At 44.4% G+C, this 20,568-nt stretch overlaps 2 protein-coding genes across 2 annotated transcripts in view; both read right to left on the bottom strand.

Moving 5' to 3' along the window:
* LOC130493502 (keratin, type II cytoskeletal 5-like) overlaps positions 1-20,568 on the bottom strand; it is a 203,161-nt gene that overhangs the window by 152,375 nt on the left and 30,218 nt on the right. The gene's annotated exons all lie outside the window — the stretch shown is intronic.
* LOC130493501 (keratin, type II cytoskeletal cochleal-like) lies at positions 4,678-18,965 on the bottom strand. The gene is made up of 9 exons (XM_056867257.1): positions 18,495-18,965; positions 16,792-17,000; positions 13,708-13,768; positions 12,477-12,572; positions 11,457-11,621; positions 9,890-10,015; positions 5,497-5,717; positions 5,045-5,079; positions 4,678-4,946 (listed from the first exon to the last, which is right to left on the bottom strand). The coding sequence occupies exons 1-9, from the start codon at positions 18,963-18,965 to the stop codon at positions 4,678-4,680; spliced, it is 1,653 nt and encodes a 550-aa protein (XP_056723235.1).

Raw genomic sequence — 20,568 nt, 5'->3', positions numbered from 1 at the left:
CTTCCTCTGTCAGACGACAAGCAGGGGTCGAGTATTGAAGCTGTGGGACGTGAGAGTCGGAACGAATCCACAAAATAAAGATAATCTGCTGAGGAAACGTTTTGACGGAAATCGCTGTCTGAATTCTGTTATAAAGTTAGGAGGTTTCAGCCTCGTTGGTCTATGAGGAGGAGGGCTCTCTATAGCCTTTTATGCGTGGCTGTTTCCCTCGCGGTCACCCCTCCAACGACTTCGGGTCTTTGTGTTGATGATGCATGCCATTTCCAACCGTCAAAGGTCACCTCACTGCCCTTCTGCGTTTCCCCGCATTTTGCCTGCTTTTTCAGACACCTGTTTTATCTCGAATTTTGAAAACGTGGGCAAAATGTGGGGAAACGCAGAAGGACAGCGAGGTGACCTTCGACAGTCGGAAATGGCATGCATCATCAACACAAAGACCTGAAGTTGTCAGGGGGTGACCGTGAGGGAAACAGCCATGCATAAAAGTCCTGTTACTTTACCTCAGAAGGGGGGAGTCACAATAGTGTGTCTCCTTCCTGCACTGCTCTAGGAATGTTAGAAACCCAAGGTCATAAAAGCCGGAGTCGATGACACAGCTTCTTCCCACAGCATTATTGCCTGATCTATGGTTGCCAACTGGCTAGGAGAACAACGCCCTGTCCCTTTAACAGAGGCTTACTCTGTAGAGCCCCGTGGCGCAGAGTGGTCAGCTGCAGTACTGCAGTCGAAAGCTCTGCCCAAGACCTGAGTTCGATCCTGACGGGAGTCAGTTTCAGGTCGCCGGCTCAAGGTTGACTCAGCCTCCCATCCTTCCGAGGTCGGTGGAATGAGGACCCAGCTTGCTGGGGGTAAAGGGAAGATGACTGGGGAAGACACTGGCAAACCACCCCGTGAACAAAGTCTGTCTCGTAAACATCGGGATGTGAGGTCACCCCATGGGTCAGGGATGACCCGGTGCTTGCACAGGGGACCTTGACCTTTTACTCTGTAGAAATGGGCAGTTGAAACTTCATGGCACGCAGGAAAACAACATAATCTGGTATTCCTTGCAGATCAAATTGATATAAAAGAGATGGCTTAAAACAACAGTTTAAAAGTTGGTAGCCCTAGACCTGTCTCCTACAAGACATTGGACTCCTGAAAAGCACAGGGAAAAAATCCTGTTTTTAGTAGCACTGGCATCGCTGAGGTAACTTACACAGTTTTGAGGCTTTGTGATGAAAAGCAGCTCGGATAGGTGCCTGCTCAACCTGTCCTTGAAAATATTATTTCTGACTAAAGGGATTCTGTTCCCTTCTGCTTGTTTTCTTGTTATGAACCAAGGAGTTCTCTTGCTTCCAATGAAAGAACTGCCCTGAGCAGAATCTACAGTACGGTCACGACATTTTTTCTATTTTATCCCATCCTTCTTCCAAGGAAGTTAGGGTGGCATCTGTAGTTCTCCCCTTCCCGGTTTTAACCTCACGATACCCCTGTGAGGTAGGTTAGACCGAGAGAAAGAACACTGGTCCAAGGTTAGCCAGCAGAGTTCGTGAGAGAGGGGGGATCTGAATGAGGATTTCCTACATTCGAATCTATACTGTCACACTAATAGGGTTGCCATCCTCCAGGTACTAGCTGGAAATCTCCTGCTATTACAACTAGTCTGCAGCCGATAGAGATCCCTTCACCTGGAGAAAATGGCCACTTTGGCAATTAGACTCTATGGCATTGAAGTCTTTTCCCTCCCCAAACCCTCCCCTCCTCAGGCGATGAGGGACCTGGCAATCCTACACTTGAACCACTACACCATTCTGTTTTGCTTTGCTCATTGGCTCTGACTTTTTCTCATAGCCATGCATTGTCAGACACTGACAGTGGATATATAGGGGGGTTGCCCATTCCTCCTCTGTCAACTCCCCTCTCCTGCTGTTCCTGGGGTCCCCTGCCCAACACAAGCAGTTTTTGGGAGGGATTTGGGGGCTGCAGTGGTGGTGGTGGGGGAGAAAGTCACACTTGCTGAAGTCGGTCAGCAGACACTTCCAGTGGATCCAAGCCAGTGTTTTTTGAATAGGTGCCTCCAAAAAACAGGGAAGGATTTGGGCGTCTCTCTGATGTGGGAAGGAGGCTGGGGAGAATGAAGTGGAGGTTGCCCGGGGTTCAGTCGACAACGGTAAAGAGCAACAGCAAAAGGAAAAGTTATGTCCCTGCTGGGTTCTGGAAATAAATCATGAGAAAAGGCAGATTTCTCTGAAGAAGCAGAATGCATTTGGTAAGCTACAGTCTCTGCCCTCTTGGTAAGTCTCACTGTCATCACAACAATGCTTTATGAGTCCCATAAGATGAGTCAGGGTGAAAGAGTTGCACGTTGCCCAGTTATTAGTAATGGACAAGCAGGGACCCACAACAACTTGCGGGGAGCATCTCATTTTCATGAACGGGGGGCTAAGTAATTGGAAGCTCTGCCCTTTGTACTTGCTCAGAGGCAGCCTTACCATGGGTCCCCAAAGTCCTGGTTATGGAATAGGCTGGGTTGTATAGCTTGGGGTGGCGGCATGAAGACAAACACGCTTTTACATGCAAGCAATCACTCAACACACATGTAAGAATACACAGGCCCAGGGCAGGCTTGTGATATCGTCTACTTACAGGAAGTTCTTGCCAGTTTCTGGTGATTCTAGAGCTACCTTTTGTCATTCCCAGATAACTAGAAATTGCCAGGAATATGGTCAGAACTTCTTGTAAGTAGGTGAGACCGTATTTTTCTTTTCCTTTTTTTCCTGGGATGCTGCCCCCACAACCCTCCCACCAACCCTAAGGTCACTCCTAACTCATTTTCTCTGCAGCCATTTTTAATTTGGATTGCGACCGTGAGATAGGGTTGCCAACCTCCAGGTACCAGCTGGAGATCTCCTGCTATTATAACTGATCTCCGCCCCAAAAACCTCCCACCGGTTGTGAAGAGAGACCTGGCAACTCTACCGTGAGATGGGGGGAGGTGATGGAGCGTTATTTCCATATCTTTGAAGCTGCATGTGCTCAGAATACTCCACGTGGGGAACCAGGACCCAATTTGTTAAAGGACATAATGTGTAGTTTAGCCCTAAGTATGAATGAAGCTGGAGCTTAGAATATTTCTAGATCCACAGATAAAGGCTGTCAGAACAAAGAATCGCTTAAAATAACTTTAATAAAATCAGCAACCAAAATACCTTATAAAACAGTCTCTCAGCCTGGTTCTAGAATAAACTAAGGACATGTGTTCTTAGAGCAGGGCCTCAAACTACTGCTTTCCATATATGGATAAATATAAGGGAAGTCTATAAACTATAAATTATTTCACTACAGAGCTCAAAGCTACCAAGAGGCCATGCTACCTATCCCTAAATGCATATGTTTACCTAATTGTACAAGAAAAATCCCTCTGCCATGTTTATTGTCATGTTTATGGTTATTGTTTCAATTTTCTTGACAGGATCACTTCTTTTTAGAGTGCTATGGCCACAAGCATTTCAGATATTCAAAGACTGGGTTTCAGCAACGAAAATAGGGTCCAGGGTTTGTATTAGTCCCTAAGAATGACATTGCATATGTAAATTATTGAACTATGTGGAAGTTGTGTATTTTCAAACAGTAGAGATTCACCACACTACAGACTATCTGCTGTATAGATGTATTAGAAAATTCAGAACTTAACCTAACAGAGACGCAAACCACAGAAACAGTGGCGGAAAACCATTAATGAGGGTAACTTCTTCTGCTTGAACTTTGCATTTTTATAGATGAAGAGCTATTGCAAACCAGTGCTGCTAGCTGGAATTGTAGGAGTTGAAAAATGACAGATTTTCGCACCTGTAGTTAGCCCACACATGTACATTTGCCATATTACTTGGGATTCATCATGCTGAACATGAGAGATGAAGAAATTCCACCATTTCCTATCCTTTATTATTCCTGGATGTTACTGATGCACTCATGTGCATAGACAAACCTCCACAGAAAAGCAATCTTAATACATAATTGCATCAAGATTCTTTTTTGTGTTTTGTCCAGCTGATGTAGACATGTGATCCACATTGCTAAAACATCTCTCAAATAAATCTTGATACAGTCATGCCAAGATTTCTTTTGCAGTGTTTCCTCTGTACAAAACTAGGAAATTAAAAAAAATTGAACATTGTTCCATCAGTCCCATTTTAGAAATAGCTCACTCCAAAATCAGGGGAGAAATCTGAATGAGTAAAAACATCCCTTCTGCACACTCCACATGCAGTCAATTCCCTTATTATAAAGAGCAGCAGTTCTCAATCTGTGTTCCAGGGAGTAGAAGGGGTGCTTAGAAGTGTATCAGGGATTCCTCAATAATTTGTAACGGTAGACAATGTTCCATGAAAAAATCTTGCATATCATTGTCAATCTTGATCTCCAATGTGGAGTTGTAGGGGACTATCAGATATGTTCTAACATACTCTCAGCTGGGTGACAGTGGGAAAGGTTTGGTCCCCATGTAAAAGTAGCTGGAGAGCAAAAATAGTAATATAGGCATATTGTCGCTTGGATTTGACACAAGTTGCATGAATTGTATACTCGGGTGTGCACACCCAAATACAGAAAGTAGCATGAGAAGTGGCCCTAAATACTCCAAATTGCTACTGCTGTCCCCGCTAAAGCACAGAATTCCCCTTTAGAGCCCTCTTTTTAATATTTTGTTCTAAAAGACGTGGAAGTGGACACAAACTTGACATTTGAGCCCTTTGTGCTTCCGGCACTGTATGCTCCGACTGGCAGGCAAGGGCCCCCCAATTCTCCACCGTTTGCCACAATGCTTCTTCCGATGTTGGTACCACACACTCCGCCTCCACTGCTAATTCCTCCGCCTCTGATGATGGTCCTGCTGCTAGAACCAAATCCCCCTCCAATACAGGGATCTGGATCACACACAACTCCTCCCTGGGTTCGACACACTGCTGCAACAAGAAAATAATACAGGTTCAGCAACCAAAATCTAAATCAGAAAAGTTGCCACAAATTTCGTAACAAAGGCAAGACGAAGGCAAGGACTTACAGATATTCACAGGACAGACGCCTTCTCCACACAATCTGTACAGGTGAAACAGAAAAGTCTTGTGTTTACAGTGTGTTGTGTACCTTTAGTAGTGAAATCTGAAATGATGACTGCTGTCCATCTCATCACATGGTGATGGCCAACCCATATTGCAGTAGGGTTGCCAGGTCCTTCTTCGCCACCAGTGGGAGGTTTTTGGGGTGGAGCCTGAGGAGGGTGGGGTTTGGGGAGGGGAGGGACTTCAATGCCATAGAGTCCAATTGCCATTTTCTCCAGGTGAACTGATCTCTATTTCCTGGAGATCAGTTGTAATAGCAGATCTCCAGCTAGTGCCTGGAGGTTGGCAACCTTATATTGTGATTTGAAAACGCCTCCTCATGATGGCTGTAATATGAACATCATGTCTTACCCACATGGTGAAACAATTTATTAGGGATTCTCAACGAGCCCACCTGCTCTCTTCTCCTTCCAGCAGCTTCCTATAGGTGGCAATCTCAATATCCAAGGCCAACTTAACATTCATCAGGTCCTGGTACTCCCGCAGCTGTCGAGCCATGTCCGCCTTGGCCTTGATTAAGGCATCTTCCAGCTCTGTCATCTTGTGTTTAGCATCTTTGACGGCCATCTCTCCACGTTCCTCAGCTTCAGCTACAGCAGCTTCAAGTTTGCTGCGCTGCAGAGGTGAAACCCAGAGGCCTTTTCTGACATGGGCCCAGCAATGTAAACTATCATGGTTCGACAATATGATCTCCAACCTAAATAGGTGTTGGTGTTAACCTTTAAAGCCTTAACAGTCTGGAACCGTCATACCTATGGGACTGTCTTTTCCATTACAACCCCCCCCCTCGCTTCCTTCAGTCATCTTCTAGGGGCCACTTACAGGTACATGGCCCCAGGATGGCTCGGTTAGCTGTCACCAGGGGAAAGGCCTTCTCAGTTGTGGCCTCTACACTGTGGAGCACACTCCCAAAAGATACCGGTGCCCTGCCAGACTTTAATTTCCACAGAGCATGCAAGGGCAAATTGCTTAGGTTGGCCTTTGGAGTGCAATCCACAAGTTTGGGGTGTTTTGTTAGTGGGATGGTGCTAGGGTTGCCAGGTCCCTCTTCGTAACAGGCAGGAGGTTTTTGGGGCAGAGCCTGAGGAGGGCGGGGTTTGGGAAAGGGAGGGACTTCAATTCCATAGAGTCCAATTGCCATAACAGCCATTTTCTCCAGGTGAACTGATCGCTATCTGCTGGAGATCAGTTGTAATAGCAGGAGATCTCCAGCTACCGGTAGTACCTGGTGGTTATAAAAAATATACAGCACAAAGATAGCTGTGACTACTTTCAGCACAGGTTTTCGTTTAGGGTTGTAGTTTAGTACCTGGTGGTTGGCAACCCTAGATGGCGCTAGTTACATATTTTAATAGTTTAATGTGTTAATGTTAATATTTTATATTTGTTATCTGTTTTCATGTTGTTTTTAATTCATTTATACTGTTTTAAAGTTGTATGTCGCAGCAAGACCCTTTGGGTGAGCAGGAACTAAAAAAAAATCTAATAAACAAAAATAAATAAATATGCAGAGCTGTGACTGGCAAAAAAAGGTGGTTAAATGCTTCTAGCCTAGTTATATCTTATATAAATGCTGCCTACTCCTTGAAATTCCATTACAACATCACAACAATATTTCAAGTGCTTTGGTTCAGAGACAGTCATTTAATAATGTTAATTTCAGATGGTGAATGGTTTTTAGGGACAAGTTTTTTTAATGCTGGGATTCACCCCATAATATGTGTTTTTCAAAAAAATCTTTCACCTGACATGGTAAATGCAGTAAATACCTGCTGTCAGCATGTGGGGGCCCATTAACAAAAGTTCATATGAAATTGACTGACAAGGTACAATCTTCACATCACGTCAAAAGTTAATGTAGGAGTCAGATTTATGTCAGGCCGTGCATTTGTTTTAAATGTCTAGTCTTCCTGATATTAACTTGACTAGGGCTGTCAATTCGGTTCGGCCCGAACTGAAAATCAGCCGAATTTCCCCTGATTCGGTGGTTTTTAGTTCGGGAGGAACCGAACTCAAAACTGGCGAGCAACCGGGGAGCCGAATTCAGCGAGTTCGGGAGTTCGTGAATAAATTCGGCAAATTCGGCCGTCAGTAAGCAGCATAACCGTCAGTAAGCAGCATTCTCCTCCCCCGGCCAATCGGTGGCCAAGCTGGGTCTTCTTCTGGCCAATCAGTCAGGATTGAGTACTGGAGGAATCAGCTGATGTGCGGCCCGGCCAGGGAGAGAGAGAGAGAGAGAGCGAAATCCTCGTGTGTGTGTGGGGGGGTGCTTGTGCACATTCGCTCCTTTCTGTGGCTGCAGGGGGCGTATTTTTTGGGGTACAGACACAAAACTTTCACTGGAGCTTCAGATGAAGCTTCTTAAGATACCCCCCAAGTTTTGTAAACATTGGGTCAGGGGGTCCCGAGATATGGGCTCCCCCCTTTTTCTTTCCATGGCTGCAGGGGGCGCATTTTTGGGGGTACAGATCCCAAACTTTGAGCAGAGTTTCAGACCAGTGTTCTTAAGATACCCCCCAAGTTTTGTAAACATTGGGTCAGGGGGTCTTGAGATATGGGCTCTCCCCCTTTTCCCTCCCCCCTTTTTCCATTTATGTGGCTGCAGGGGGCGCTTTTTTGGGGATATAGCCCCCAAATTTTTAGCATAGCTTCAGTCAATTATTCTTAAGATACTACCCAAATTTTGTAAAGATGGGTTCAGTGGGGGCAGAAATATCGCCTCCCCCCTTTTCTCTTTCCATGGCTGCAGGGAGCGCATTTTTGGGGGTGCAGATCCCAAACTTTGAGCGGAGTTTCAGACCAGTGTTGTTAAGATACCCCCCAAGTTTTGTGAACATTGGGTCAGGGGGTCCCGAGATATGGGCTTTCCCCTTTCCCCTTTCCCCTTTTGGGATGAATGGATCAGCCGATCCTGTGAATCTTCTCCAGAGAAAACCTCCCGTGCCTAATTGGAATCATCTTGGATTACAAGTCCTCTTCAGCCCCTCTTGATGGAACAGAAGACAGCCACAGTAAGACCCCTTTGGGGGCTTTAATCTATAATTTTTCTCCTGTGTATGTGTGTGTGTGTGTGTGGGGAAAGCAGAGTCTGTGTGTGTGTGGGGAGGGAACAGTTTCTGTGGGTGGGGGGGAAGCCAAAGGGGGCTTTCGTCGGTTCTGCCTGGGGTATGTGTTCCCCCTCGAGTCTCTCGCTCCCTGGTTTGAGGGGGGAGGTTTCAGTTGTGTGTCTTCTGGTTTTTCCCTGTTGCAAAGGTGTTGTTTTACAAGTTGAGTTGCTTTGCAAACTGTTGTCGGGGCTGGGAGCTTTGTGCGTGGGCGGCAAGCTCTGCTGAGAGATGCACATTAAGGGTGGGGGGGACCCCTTTCAGGGCCCATATCTCAGCCCCCCCTGACCCAATCTTTACAAAACTTGGGAAGTCTTTCAATATACGTCCTTTGAAGCTCTGCTGAAAGTTTGGGACCTCTAAGCCCAAAAATGCCCCCCCCCAGAGCCACGGAAAGGCGCGATTGTGTTTTTAATGGCTTTATTCGGCCAAATTTTTTTTCCGAACTTTGAATTCCCGCCGAATTGAACAGATCCGAAGTGGGGGAGTTCGGACTTCGGCACGTACCGAACCCACAAGGGCCAAATTCGGCCGAATCCGAACTGCACCGAATTTTTTTTTTGACAGCCCTAAACTTGACCCAAATGTTACTGTTCTGTTTTTATAAGGGTGTGTTGTACTCATAGCTCTAGATAAGACAAGGATCTGATAAATCAAAAGCCCAGATAAATCAGAAATCTAATTAAAAAAGCAGATTCAGATATTTTGATCCTCACCATGCCAGGTTGTCTGTCTTAGGCCTTATTGTGTTGACATGGCTACAGTGCTTCGGGGAATATATTGTTAACTTGATAAGGCCTAAAAGACTTCATGCATATATTGAAGACAACCAGAAGATTAGAAAAATAAATGATTGGAAAGGGTGGAATTCTTCATCTCTAATGTTCAGCATGATGAATCCCAAGTGGTGTAGCAAATGTACATATGTGGGCTAACTACGGGTGTGAAAATCTGTGAAAAGCCTCTCTTAAACCCACATTCTATATCTTTACACAAGTTTCCTGCAAGCTACTTTATATCTAAAACTGAATCTGTCCTGGCGTGCAGATAGAGAGGGGGCACCAGGTTTACAGGAAAATGGAAACCTAAAAAGAATTCTTTACAAATCTTGAAAAATACATCTGAAAGGGGATCAAACTACCCAAAATTATAGAAGCAACATCTTTAGCTTTAAAAATGAACACCTAAAGAGGCTATCTTATGAGACTACATTGTGAGATCTTGGAAGCCTTGTTGGGGGTTACTAGGCAATCACAACAATACTGCCAGGCTTTCATCCCTCAGTTACAGTCAGTCAAAGGGAAGGGGGAGAGAAATGGGAAAAAGGTAAAAATTGGGAAGAGGAAGCAGGGAAAGAGGAAAGAAGGAGGAAAAGCTGATGGGGGGCACAACAGAAAAAGGAGGGAGGGAGGGGAAAAAGAAAAGGGGAGAGGCTGCAGGGACTGCTGGGGGAGTGAAGAAAACTGAAGACTGGAGTGAGGGGCCCATAAAGATAGTGAGAGAGAAGAAAGCAGAGAAAGGGAAGAGGCTGTGGTAGATGCCAGGGGCAAGGAAATAGGAAATAGTGTAGGGAGAGGGATAGAAGGGGAAATAAGATTTCCTGAGTTTTTGTGGGTTCCCCACTAGTAATCACTGTAATTGTGAAAGTACCCACATTCAACCATCCAGTTTACCCAAAGTTACCTGGACTTTGGTGCTGTCAATTTCGGCTTTCAGTCTCTGAATCACACGGTTCAACTCCATGATCTCATTTTTTGTGTCCCGTAGGTTATCACAGTGTTTTCCAGCTGTTGCCCTCATCTCCTCATACTTGGAAAGAAAACATTTTATTAATGTCTGTGATAGTCAGTGTTTTAAGCCATTTATGCATGGGAAGTTTGTGTTGGGTTTTTCACTCTACAGATGCACAGTTTTCTGATCAGATTTCTCAAAATTCTACTTATGGGAGTTTTTTGCCTCAAAGAAATTCCAGGAGTATCTTGTGATCAATTATGCATCCCCAGCGAAAATGTGGAGCTTCCAAGCCCCTCCCCTTGAAAACATTGCTTTGTAATTGGCTGTAGTGTATTTTTTAAAAATAAGTCACCAGCCCTGCAGCAGAATTCTTTTATTTTAACTGAACTGAGTGGCCATTTTACAGCCAAAACAGAGAAGGGTCAGACAACCCCCCCCCCACACACACACACCAATTTGTATCTGGCTATATCACTGCAGGGATCATAAGAAAATTACTGCTGTAAAACTGATCGGGGGGTGGGAATCAGCCCAGCTCTGTTCACTTCCCCATGTCTGTAAGCACTGTGAAATTGACCATGAGGAAGTTTATTAGGGGAGGGCAGGAAATCTTGTGCTGGTCAACCAGCACCCCACCCCATTGTTTTTGTTTTCTAGTGCAATTTTAGCAACAAAAAAAATACTTAAATTGTAAATATAAATGAAGTGCAGCTGAAGGAAAGACCCTGAGTCCCCCATCCCAATTCGGGCAACTCAGTGGTAAATTGCCCGAATTGGGGGGGGGGGTCCCCTAGATCTTAAAACATATGCTGCTGAAACTTACCAAAATGAGGGATTGGATGAGGGAGGAACAAGTGGGAATGGATGTGGGGAAAGAAATCCAAAGTTGAAGCTATGCAGAGAAATGGAATCGATTTACAGCTATTTGGGCTCGGAGCAGACTTTAAATTTATGGCAAGACAGCATCCTGAAACCCCAGGGAAAGTGCAAGATGGGAGTGAAGTGATTTCTGAAGGTGAGAAAAATCATGCATAACTCCAACGAAGCCCTGAAGCAGTCTGGAGGAGAATGCGAGGCAAAGTACCCATGTATAAATGGCCTTAATTATCCAAGCTACACTTTATCAGAGATAATGTAGTTTGCTAAAATTGCTCTAATGTGATCAGGGCAATGCAACTATATATTGCACTGTGATGAATCTACTTCTGTTTTGGTGCAAAACGTGGGCTTTGGTTTTCAATGAATATAAACAGCCAGTAGTTTAAGGTGTTATCTTCAGCTGGTATCAATCTGATTAGCACGGAAGACTCCCCCCCCCTTCCTTTTGCTATTATTGTGGCAAGACCAACTTAAATGATATTCATACTGGCCACAGTTTCATGTTTCTATTTTTTATGTTTGACAACATTTATGCCCAGAGTTCCCCTCCATTTTTAACTCATTGCTTCCCTGATGAGATCAGTATTCCATACGTCTTACAAGGATTAGTGATGCTTTTCTTGCAAAGAGCTCTCACCTTGCACTGGTACCATGACTCTGCCTCATAGCGGCTCCTGTTTGCAATGTCTTCATACTGGGCTCTGACATCAGCAATGATGTCATCCAAATCTAGGCCTCGACTATTGTCCATTTGCACAATTACAGAGGTGTCTGAGATGCAGGCCTGGAGTTCCTGCAATTCCTGCAAGAAGCGAATCAGATTCATTGCTCATTCTGTCCACATCCTTTTTGAAGTGAGGCCTCCAGAACTGCACACAATACTCCAGGTGTGGCCTAACCAATGCAGTGTACAGCGGAACTATGACATCTTGCGATTTGGTTGTTATGCCTCTGTTGATGCACCCCAAGGTAGCTTTTTTTGTCTCTGCATCACACTAGCTGCTCATATTTAAATTACAGTCTACCCGTACCCCAAGACCTTGTTCACAGACACTGCCACCCAGAAGTGTATCCCCCATCCAGTATGCATGTCCCTCATTTTTGTTATCCAGATGTAGAACTCAGCACTTATCCTTGTTGAATTGCATCTTGTTCGCATCTTGTTCACATTACAGAGCATCCTGGAGTAAGGGCAGAATAAAATTGTGATAGATGGATAATTCCAGTTCTATGATGAGTATAAAGTTTTGAGGGATGTGGAATTGTATGATATAGCCTGATCTCGTCAGATCTCAGAAGCTAAGCAGGGTGACACATGGATGGGAGATTATCAAGGAAGACTTTGTAGTGGAAGGCAACAGCAAACCACCTCTGTTTACTTACTTGCCTTGAAAACCCTATGAGGTCGCCATAAGTCAGTTGCAACTTGACAGCACTTTACACACACACAAAAGTTTGAATACCATGTGTACATTTTTTTACTTCACTAATTTGGACATGGCAAGTGACACCTCACAGGCCAGATGCCAACATGCCTCTGTAACCACATGGGTTCTTTCTCTGTATCACCTTGTTTTCTTTTCCTGTTTTAAAGAGCGATGTGGATTTTTAAAAAAATGAAATGCATAATGAATTACAGAATAAGAAGTGACATTACCGCCTCGTACAAACATCTCAAGAAGGTGATCTCCTCAGTTAAGCTCTCTACTTTGGCTTCCAAGTCCGCCTTGTTCATATATATACAGTCAACATCCTAGTTAAAAAAGCAAAAACAAGCGGTAAGCCAGGGCACCTGTTTATCATTTAATAGTGTCCTAGACACAGCAGTCGTCCACTGGTAGAGAATTCTATTGCTTTGTACACTAGCTCAGGCCTCAGCCACATGTGAGGTGGCACAGTCCTGAGGTGGTGGAATGAACTGTACCCCTTAACTGCAGGTGGTAAATTCCATCACAGAAGACATATTTGCATTTAAAGAAGACCCCATGCCAGCAGAAACTTAGCGCAGCAAAGTTGTCCCACCCTTTCCCTGCTTGCTGGGCAGATGTTCTATTTGGTAGGGAGAAACTTTTTAACACAGGAGGGTTTTCCAAAATGTGATCTGCCACCGGCTGTGTGAAGTGTGGAAACCATTCTCCCAACTACGGTTGCCAACCTCCATGTGGTAGCTGGAGATCTCGCCTGATTACAACTGATCTCCAGGTGAGAGAGAACAGCTCATCTGGAGAAAATGGCTGCTATGGAAGGTGGACTCCATGGAATTATACCCTGATTCCTGAAGTCCCCCCTCCCCAAACCCCACCCTCTTCAAGCCCCACCCCCAAAATTGCTATGTATTTCCCAACCAGGAGCTGGCAACCCTACTACCAACCCACCACATTTCCCAATGTGTGCGAATCATTCTTCCTTGTCTCTATAGCTCTTTAAATGTTTTCCAAGTATGTGTCTTTACAACTTTCTTGCCGTCTCTTTCTGCCTTCCTGTTTGCCTGCCTTCGTAGTTTCCCTTAGGCCTCCTGAAGGACACTGCCACAGCATTTCCATTTGAACTCTGGTGTAATAGGGACTCACAATTCCTGTACTTCTGGCTGCCTATGCCCCTGAACCAACATAGGGTGAAATGTGGCCACAGTTGGTACATTGGCTGTAAAGTTGACTGCTTCTCTGGCACTTCCCACAAGCTCTGCATCATGGGATAGCAGGGTCCAAATCTTTCTCAATAGAGTCCATCCCAGCTTTAATAATGTTAAAATTGAAAAGGGGTGAGATCATTAGCAATATTTCACATGACCTTAATAATCCCACTTTTAGAAAAGCAATAAGTCAATGGATGCTGTCTATATCAGACTGGGTTTGGTTCTGCCAACTGTGCACCTCTGTACAACTCACCTTTTTAAGAGTTACAAATTCATTCTCAGCACATGTTCGCCGATTGCACTCCTCTTCATACCTGGTGAGAAGGTGAATCATTTTGGAACAATTCTTAGGCCATAAAAAGATTATGAATTTACAACAATGCAGCAATCCTTGGGAACATTTTTACAACAATGCAGCAATCCTTGGGAACATTTTTAGTAGCGCAACAAAACTGTTTGTTTAATTAGCACCTATTTTTTGTACAGGACTGGAAATATGGCCATGGACAAGAGTTACAGCCCATTCCTGAGCTGATGGTGTGCGGAGTCGGCGGGGAAGAGGCGCAGCGGCGCCCCCTCCTAAGCTGATTCACGCAGGCCAGGGAAACAAAAAAAGCTGTTTTGTGGCTTTTTTTGTTTTCAACGGGGCCAAAAGCCCCATTGAAAACAGCGAGGCTGTGCCTGCTAAATAGCAGGAACAGTACCGCCGTTCTGGCTGCCGGCGCAAGTGGCCAAAAGGGAATAGGGAGCTGCCTAGCCGGCAGCTCCTTCCCCCGGCCCACCCCCGGCCCGCGCCCCTGCGCTGGCGAGGCCTCTCCATGCCATTGCCGAGGCCACGGAGAGGCCGCACCGGAGGAGGGGGGAGGCGCGGTCCCACGGCGCTCTGCCACTGGCCGGACGGGCCTCGCCGCCAGCATAAGTGCATATAAACACGCGTTTACACACACTTACGCTGGCGGAGAGGTCACGCCACCTCCACAAAATTTTCGGCACAATTCTCAGGAATGGGCTGTTAGATTCTTTCACCTGGCATAGGAATCTTGATCCCTCTGCCCCTATCACCTATGTAGTAAAGACATCCAAGCACTGATTCAAGGTAGGTTGATGTCCCAAACAAGGTATAACTGTTACCTATTACTGCATCATTAATGGCTGGAAGCAAGCTGAACCCTTGCAGTACATTGGTGTCCTCCTTATTTTGCCTCACTGAGTAGCCACTTGGGCGGCATGGCCAGTTAACTCAAAAGGGGCAGGTTGTGGTGGTTATCAGGGTAAGGGGTCTAATAGAATTCTATAGGCTGTGCATTTTAAAAAGCCAGAGGGGAGGTACCCAAACATCTGCCGAATCTACCAAGTAAGACTTTCCTGGTTATATTAGCCCCCTTAGCCTCCCTGAGACCTTGTTCCAGCACAGAAAGTGGGAGTTCCTTCCTTCCTTCCTTCCTTCCTTCCTTCCTTCCTTCCTTCCTTCCTAAAATGAGCCATTAAGGGGAGCGGTGCTCCCTCCCCCCATTCGGGTATCTCGGTGGTTAGTTGCCCGATTTTGGGGGTGGGGAGCACTGTGTCTTTCCCTCAGCTGCTTTTGTCTTCATTTCTATTTATAGATTCATCATTTTATCAGTAAAATAAATATGGCAGATTAAAAAAAAATAACAGGCTTGTGTCCTGGGTGTGATTTTCTGCTTTGTTTGTTCCAATGCTACTGGGCTCAGTTAAAAAAGAATCCCTGAGATCAGGAGTGAACACAGCTGGGTAGATCCCCACCCACCCCCAAACACACATCCTCTTAAAGGTATGGAAACCTTTTTTCCATTTGTGAGTGATTGCTAACAAACAAACAAAAACCAGCAGGGATGAGCGGATAGGGAATGGGGGGGGGGCATGAAGTACCATTTTACAGCCAAAGCAGAGAAGGAACCCCCTCCCCACCAATAATTTCTGGCTGTCTCAAAGCTGGGGTCTAGCACCAGCAAACTTTAAACTCTGGCTTCTGAAACTGACCAGAAAGGTCATGTTTGAGGCAAGCGGGGGGAGAAACACCCGGCTCTATTCCCAAGATCTTAAAACGCTACCAAAAATCTCCAAAATGGCTTCAAGTGGGAGAGGGTTTGAAGGGGGAGGGACAAGTGGGAATGGGTGTGAGGAAAGAAGCCCAAAGTTAACACTATTCACAGGAATTGCCTCGATTAGCTTCACTTTTGGATCCAGGCGAAATTTAAATTTGTGATAAAACAGGTTCCTGAAACCATGGGACAAGTGTGGGGCAGCTGCGAAGTGACTTCTGAAGGTTGGAAAAATCATGAACAACTCAAAAGAAGCCCCGAAGTAGTCCCACGGGAATCATGAGGTGGATAACCAAGCATTAATGGCCTAAGAGAAAATTGGTGCAAGATGTTCTATCAGTGGTATTGATATTGAGAAGATGGACAAGAACTATAAAGGAAAATGTTGGCAATGCAGAAGTGGACAACACTTTTTATCATGTATGGTGGATATGTAAAAGCTAAAGAAATACTGGAAAGAAATACATGCTGAAATCCAGAAATTTTTTAAAATCAAAGCTAAGAGTATGCTATTGGGCATTTTGCCAAACAATATTCCAAAATTTTGGAAGAACTGTTCAGATATATGATTACAGCAGCCAGAGTAACATTTGCAGCAAAATGGAAAGCAGAAGAGTGCCCATGCAGAGAGGACTGGGAGAGCCAACTAGCTAAATATGTAGTAATGGCAAAATTGACAAATTACATGAACAAAAGACCAATTAAAGAGTTTCAAGACAAATGGAAAGCATATTATCTAATTTATCCCTTAAAAATGGGGAATAGAAAAGGAGATTGTTGATAGGATTTTTATACATTATGAAAAACCTTCTTGATATATTGAATATATACCAAAAATAGGGGTAACCCCTTAATTTTAATTGTTTAGGAAGTATTATTAGAAATATAAAGCAATAATACTATATGTACTTTTTATTTTATTTCATAACTCATTTAAAACATTGTTTAATATAAATATTCTGTTTATTAAGTACCAAGTATCTTACAATTTATGCTAAAATATTAGGATAATTATTGTTTAATGGTTATTATTGCTTTATATTATACTGCTCATAGTTTCCATTGTCCTTTATTATTACATATTGTTTGCTATATCATCATTGTTATATGTTTTTTTCTTTTTCCTTTGGTGTAATTGATTTATTTGTAAATGCAGTCATGACATGGCTTTTTGTTTCTCTCTACTTTCATGTTTTTTTATATTCTTAATTTTTTTTAAAAAAAGAACTAAGTTGAGCAAACATCTAGTAACGTAGATCTAACTCTCCACTTACTTTCTCCTGTAATCTTCTAAAATGTCCCTTGCATTGGTCAGATCAGTCTCCAGTTTACTTCCGTCACATCCATGTCCGTCCAGCTGCCTCCTCAGGTTACCGATAAAGCTGTCAAACAGCGGCTCGATGTTGCTCCTGACCCTTTTCTGCTCTTGCAGTAAGTTCCATTTTGTCTCCAGCACCTTGTTCTGTTGCTCTAAGAACCGAACCTAACTCCCCCGCCCCACCAGAAACATTTTACTTGTTATGATCACAAAAAATTAAAGATTGAACCTCTGAAAGATCACACCCTCCCATCTGCCCTCCTGCAGCTTCCCCTAAAGAATCCTAAAAACTGTACTTTGGTAATATGCTGAGAATTTTTTATGAGAGTCCTAGCCTCTCATTGTCCTGACCTAGATAGCTCCAGGCTAGCCTGATCATGGCAGATCTCAGAAGCTAAGCAGGGTTGGCCCTGGTTAGAATTGGGATAGGTGACCTCCAAGGACTAGCGAGACTACCATGACAGAGAGGGAGGCACTGGCAAACCACATCCGAACATCTCTTGCCTTGAAAACCCTGTGGGGTCACCATAAGCAGGCTGTGACTTGATGGCTACACATACACACAGGGTGATAGTCTATAATCTGCAGCTCAGATAGATGGCCAGCCATCACTTCTCACAGTTGTGTTTGTAAAACCTCATAATATTTCATACATGATTCAAAAGGTATTAGAGAACCACCCGCATCTATCAATTTCTAGACTGTATTAAAGTTGCTCTTGAAGATGTGTCCCAAATATGCCAATTTGGCTGACAAAATGCCAGATTTCTCCCTCTGATGTAGGGTCTAATACCTTTACTAATGTGCGAAGAATCCCCAAATCCTGAAAGTAATAGTAATTGTGAGTTAGGCTTGATGCCCACAAGACATCAATAGCACACATGCTTTGCATGAGAAAGGTCCTAAGTTCAGTCCCTCAACCATTCTCAGCATTGTGTTGTAGATAAGGTTCCAGCCGCACTTTTGATAGGCAGAAGAATCAAATTGGCCTCAGTGCTCTGGTCACTTGGAATACCCTATTTTCCCAGAATAAGATCACTACAAAAACAAACCAACTATCAGAAATTGTTCCAACTGCTGCTTCTAGTTAACCAATTCATCCCACCAATCTGGTGCTGCTAGTGATATCAGCTGTTGTGATGTATACAGTTGTTACCCTGCCCCCCATGAGACTGCATGATGAAGCCTTAGAAATTAGAAAGGTGGAGTCACTGCTCAGCAAAAGCTAGGGGATGCAGAAAAGCACAGCTTTATTTCCTGGTATCTCTGATTCGAAAATCTCAGGTAGCAGATGTAAGAAACCCCTTTCCCTTTCTGAGAGCCAGTGCCAATCTGAATAGACTAGATCAAGTGAGACAGGACATATGAAGTGTCCTTATTTAAGCCAGTCTGAGTCCTAAAAAGGATATGAGAAACTCTGTAATAATACAGCTAAAAGTATAATTTAGTGAGTTTCACATTAGCAAGGCCCTTAATCAGACACGTTTATTAAAATAATCCTGTTCTTTGTGAGAGCTCCCTTGCTATGTATTCATGCGGAGACTTATTCTCCTTTTCTCCCCACTGGAAGATGTTAGTATATAAACACTGTTACTTTAATTTTTCTGCATAGACATATTTCATGTTATTACAAACGAACCCTATGATCTCAAAACTCACCTTGTCAATAAATGAAGCAAATTTGTTGTTGAGGGTCTTCAGTTGTTCTTTCTCCTGTTGTTTCACCATTTGGACATTGGGGTCAATGTCCAGGTGGAGAGGCTGGAGAAGGTGAGGATTGACAGTGACAGGTGCGATACCAGGTGAGCAAGGACCACGGATTCCACCGACTCTATAACCAAAGCCAGAAGGACCATAGCTGTGTCCGAGACCAGCAGCTCCCAAAGCGTATCCATATCTTGAAGGGCGATAGCCACCGATGGCAATTTTAGGCCTGCAGGATGCAACGCCACAAAGACTCCTGCTGCCAAAACCGAACCCTTTGGGACCCACACTGCTGCCCCCATTGTAGGAGACGGTTGTGACAGCGCTGTAGCGTTTTATGTTCCTCGGTACAACAGCTGAGCTTGAACTGTAATTCTTGACTGAAGTACCACCCCTAGAACTGATATGGTAGGATCGGGTAGACATGGTGGATAATGGATCCTCAGTGGATAGTGGATAATGGAGTGGGATCCTCGGTGCTAGAGCAGATAAGAAATTGTCCAGGGGTGGTTGCTTCTCTCTGAAACCAGAATTAGAACTTTCACCTTTTTATTCGTGTGAAGAGTGGTCCTTGGCTGTCTGATTGGCCAAACAGCTATTTGAATTCTATTTATTAGCTTGGGGTATTGGGTAACCCTACCGTGTTTACCCGTTTTGCTGAATAGAGACTTGGGCTATACTTAAAAGCGTTTCTACTGTAACGTCTAATTTAACGGCCAGGAAATCCAGTTCCATAAAAACTATACCTGCAAACCTCCCTTTTTAATAGTGATGATTAAAAGAGAAAAGCCAAAAAAAAAAAAAAAGATTCTTTTGATGTGCCCAGCATGTTTCAAGCTAGGCAAGGGGCTATTGCTTCATTTTATATGTGGGAAAAAAGCAATATGTTGTTTATTAAGTTGGTGTATTGGGCCTAAGAATACCTGTTGGTTGTTAAAGTGCATGGTCAGAACCTGAACTCAGTTATATTGTTAAATAGGGACCCGTAAACTTTAGATATTTACTCAGAGTTTACCTATCCATCTAGTATAAGAACAGAGGTCAGAAAGCACGACAAAGGTGTTCACTCTGAATCAGCTCCTCGTTTGTTCAATGCATCTGAAGAAGTGAGTTCTGACTAGGGCTGCCAGGTCCCTCTTTGCCACCGGTGGGGTTTTTTGGGGGCGGAGCCTGAGGAGGGCGGGTTTGGGGGAGGGGAGGGACTTCAATGCCATAGAGTCCAATTGTCAAAGCATCCATTTTTTTTCAGGTGAACTGATCTCAGTTGGCTGGAGATCAGTTGTAACAGCAGGATCCTATTCCTGCAGCTATAAAGGTAGTGTGGTGTAGTGCTCAAAGTGTCAGACTAGGCTCTAGGAAACCTAAGTTTGAATCCCCACTCTGCCATGAATACCCACTTTGCTGGGTAGGCTTGCTAGCTCTGGATTGGGAAATACCTGGGGGGGGTGGACCCTGAGGAAGGCGGGGTTTGGGGACGGGAGGGACTTCAGTGGGGTATTTTCTGCAGGTGAACTGATCTCTTATCAGCTAAAGATCAGTTGCAATAGCAGGAGATCGCCAGCTAGTACCTGGAGGCTGGCAAGTCTAATTCTGACACATACAAGCTTATGCTGGAATAAATTTTGTTAGTCTTTAAAGTGCCACTGGACTCCTGTGGTTGTTGTTTTTTGCTGCTACAGAGTAACGTGGTTATGCCTCTGAAGTGATCATTGCTCTCCTGTAACATTGAGTAACGCAAAGGACATTGTTGTGTGCTCCATTTTCCCAGCTCCCATAAACAACAGCCAGTCGTGGAGCAGAGGCAGCAAACTCACTAAATGTTGTAAGGCAAAGCAGATGAGAAGATGAGGGCCATTTCTTTTGGTATTGGACTTGTACCAGCCATCATGAGAAGTTTCGGGCTGGTAAAGAGATAAAAAGCAATGAGTTCCCAAAGTCACTCTTTTATATCCAACATAGGGTTGCCAGGTCCCTCTTCGCTGCCAGCGGGAGGTTTTTGGGGCGGAGCCTGAGGAGGGCGGGGTTTGGA

This window comes from Euleptes europaea, chromosome 1, assembly GCF_029931775.1.
Source record: "Euleptes europaea isolate rEulEur1 chromosome 1, rEulEur1.hap1, whole genome shotgun sequence".
In the NCBI taxonomy this organism is placed as follows: Eukaryota; Metazoa; Chordata; class Lepidosauria; order Squamata; family Sphaerodactylidae; genus Euleptes; species Euleptes europaea.
This window is presented reverse-complemented; position numbering and strand designations above follow the sequence as displayed.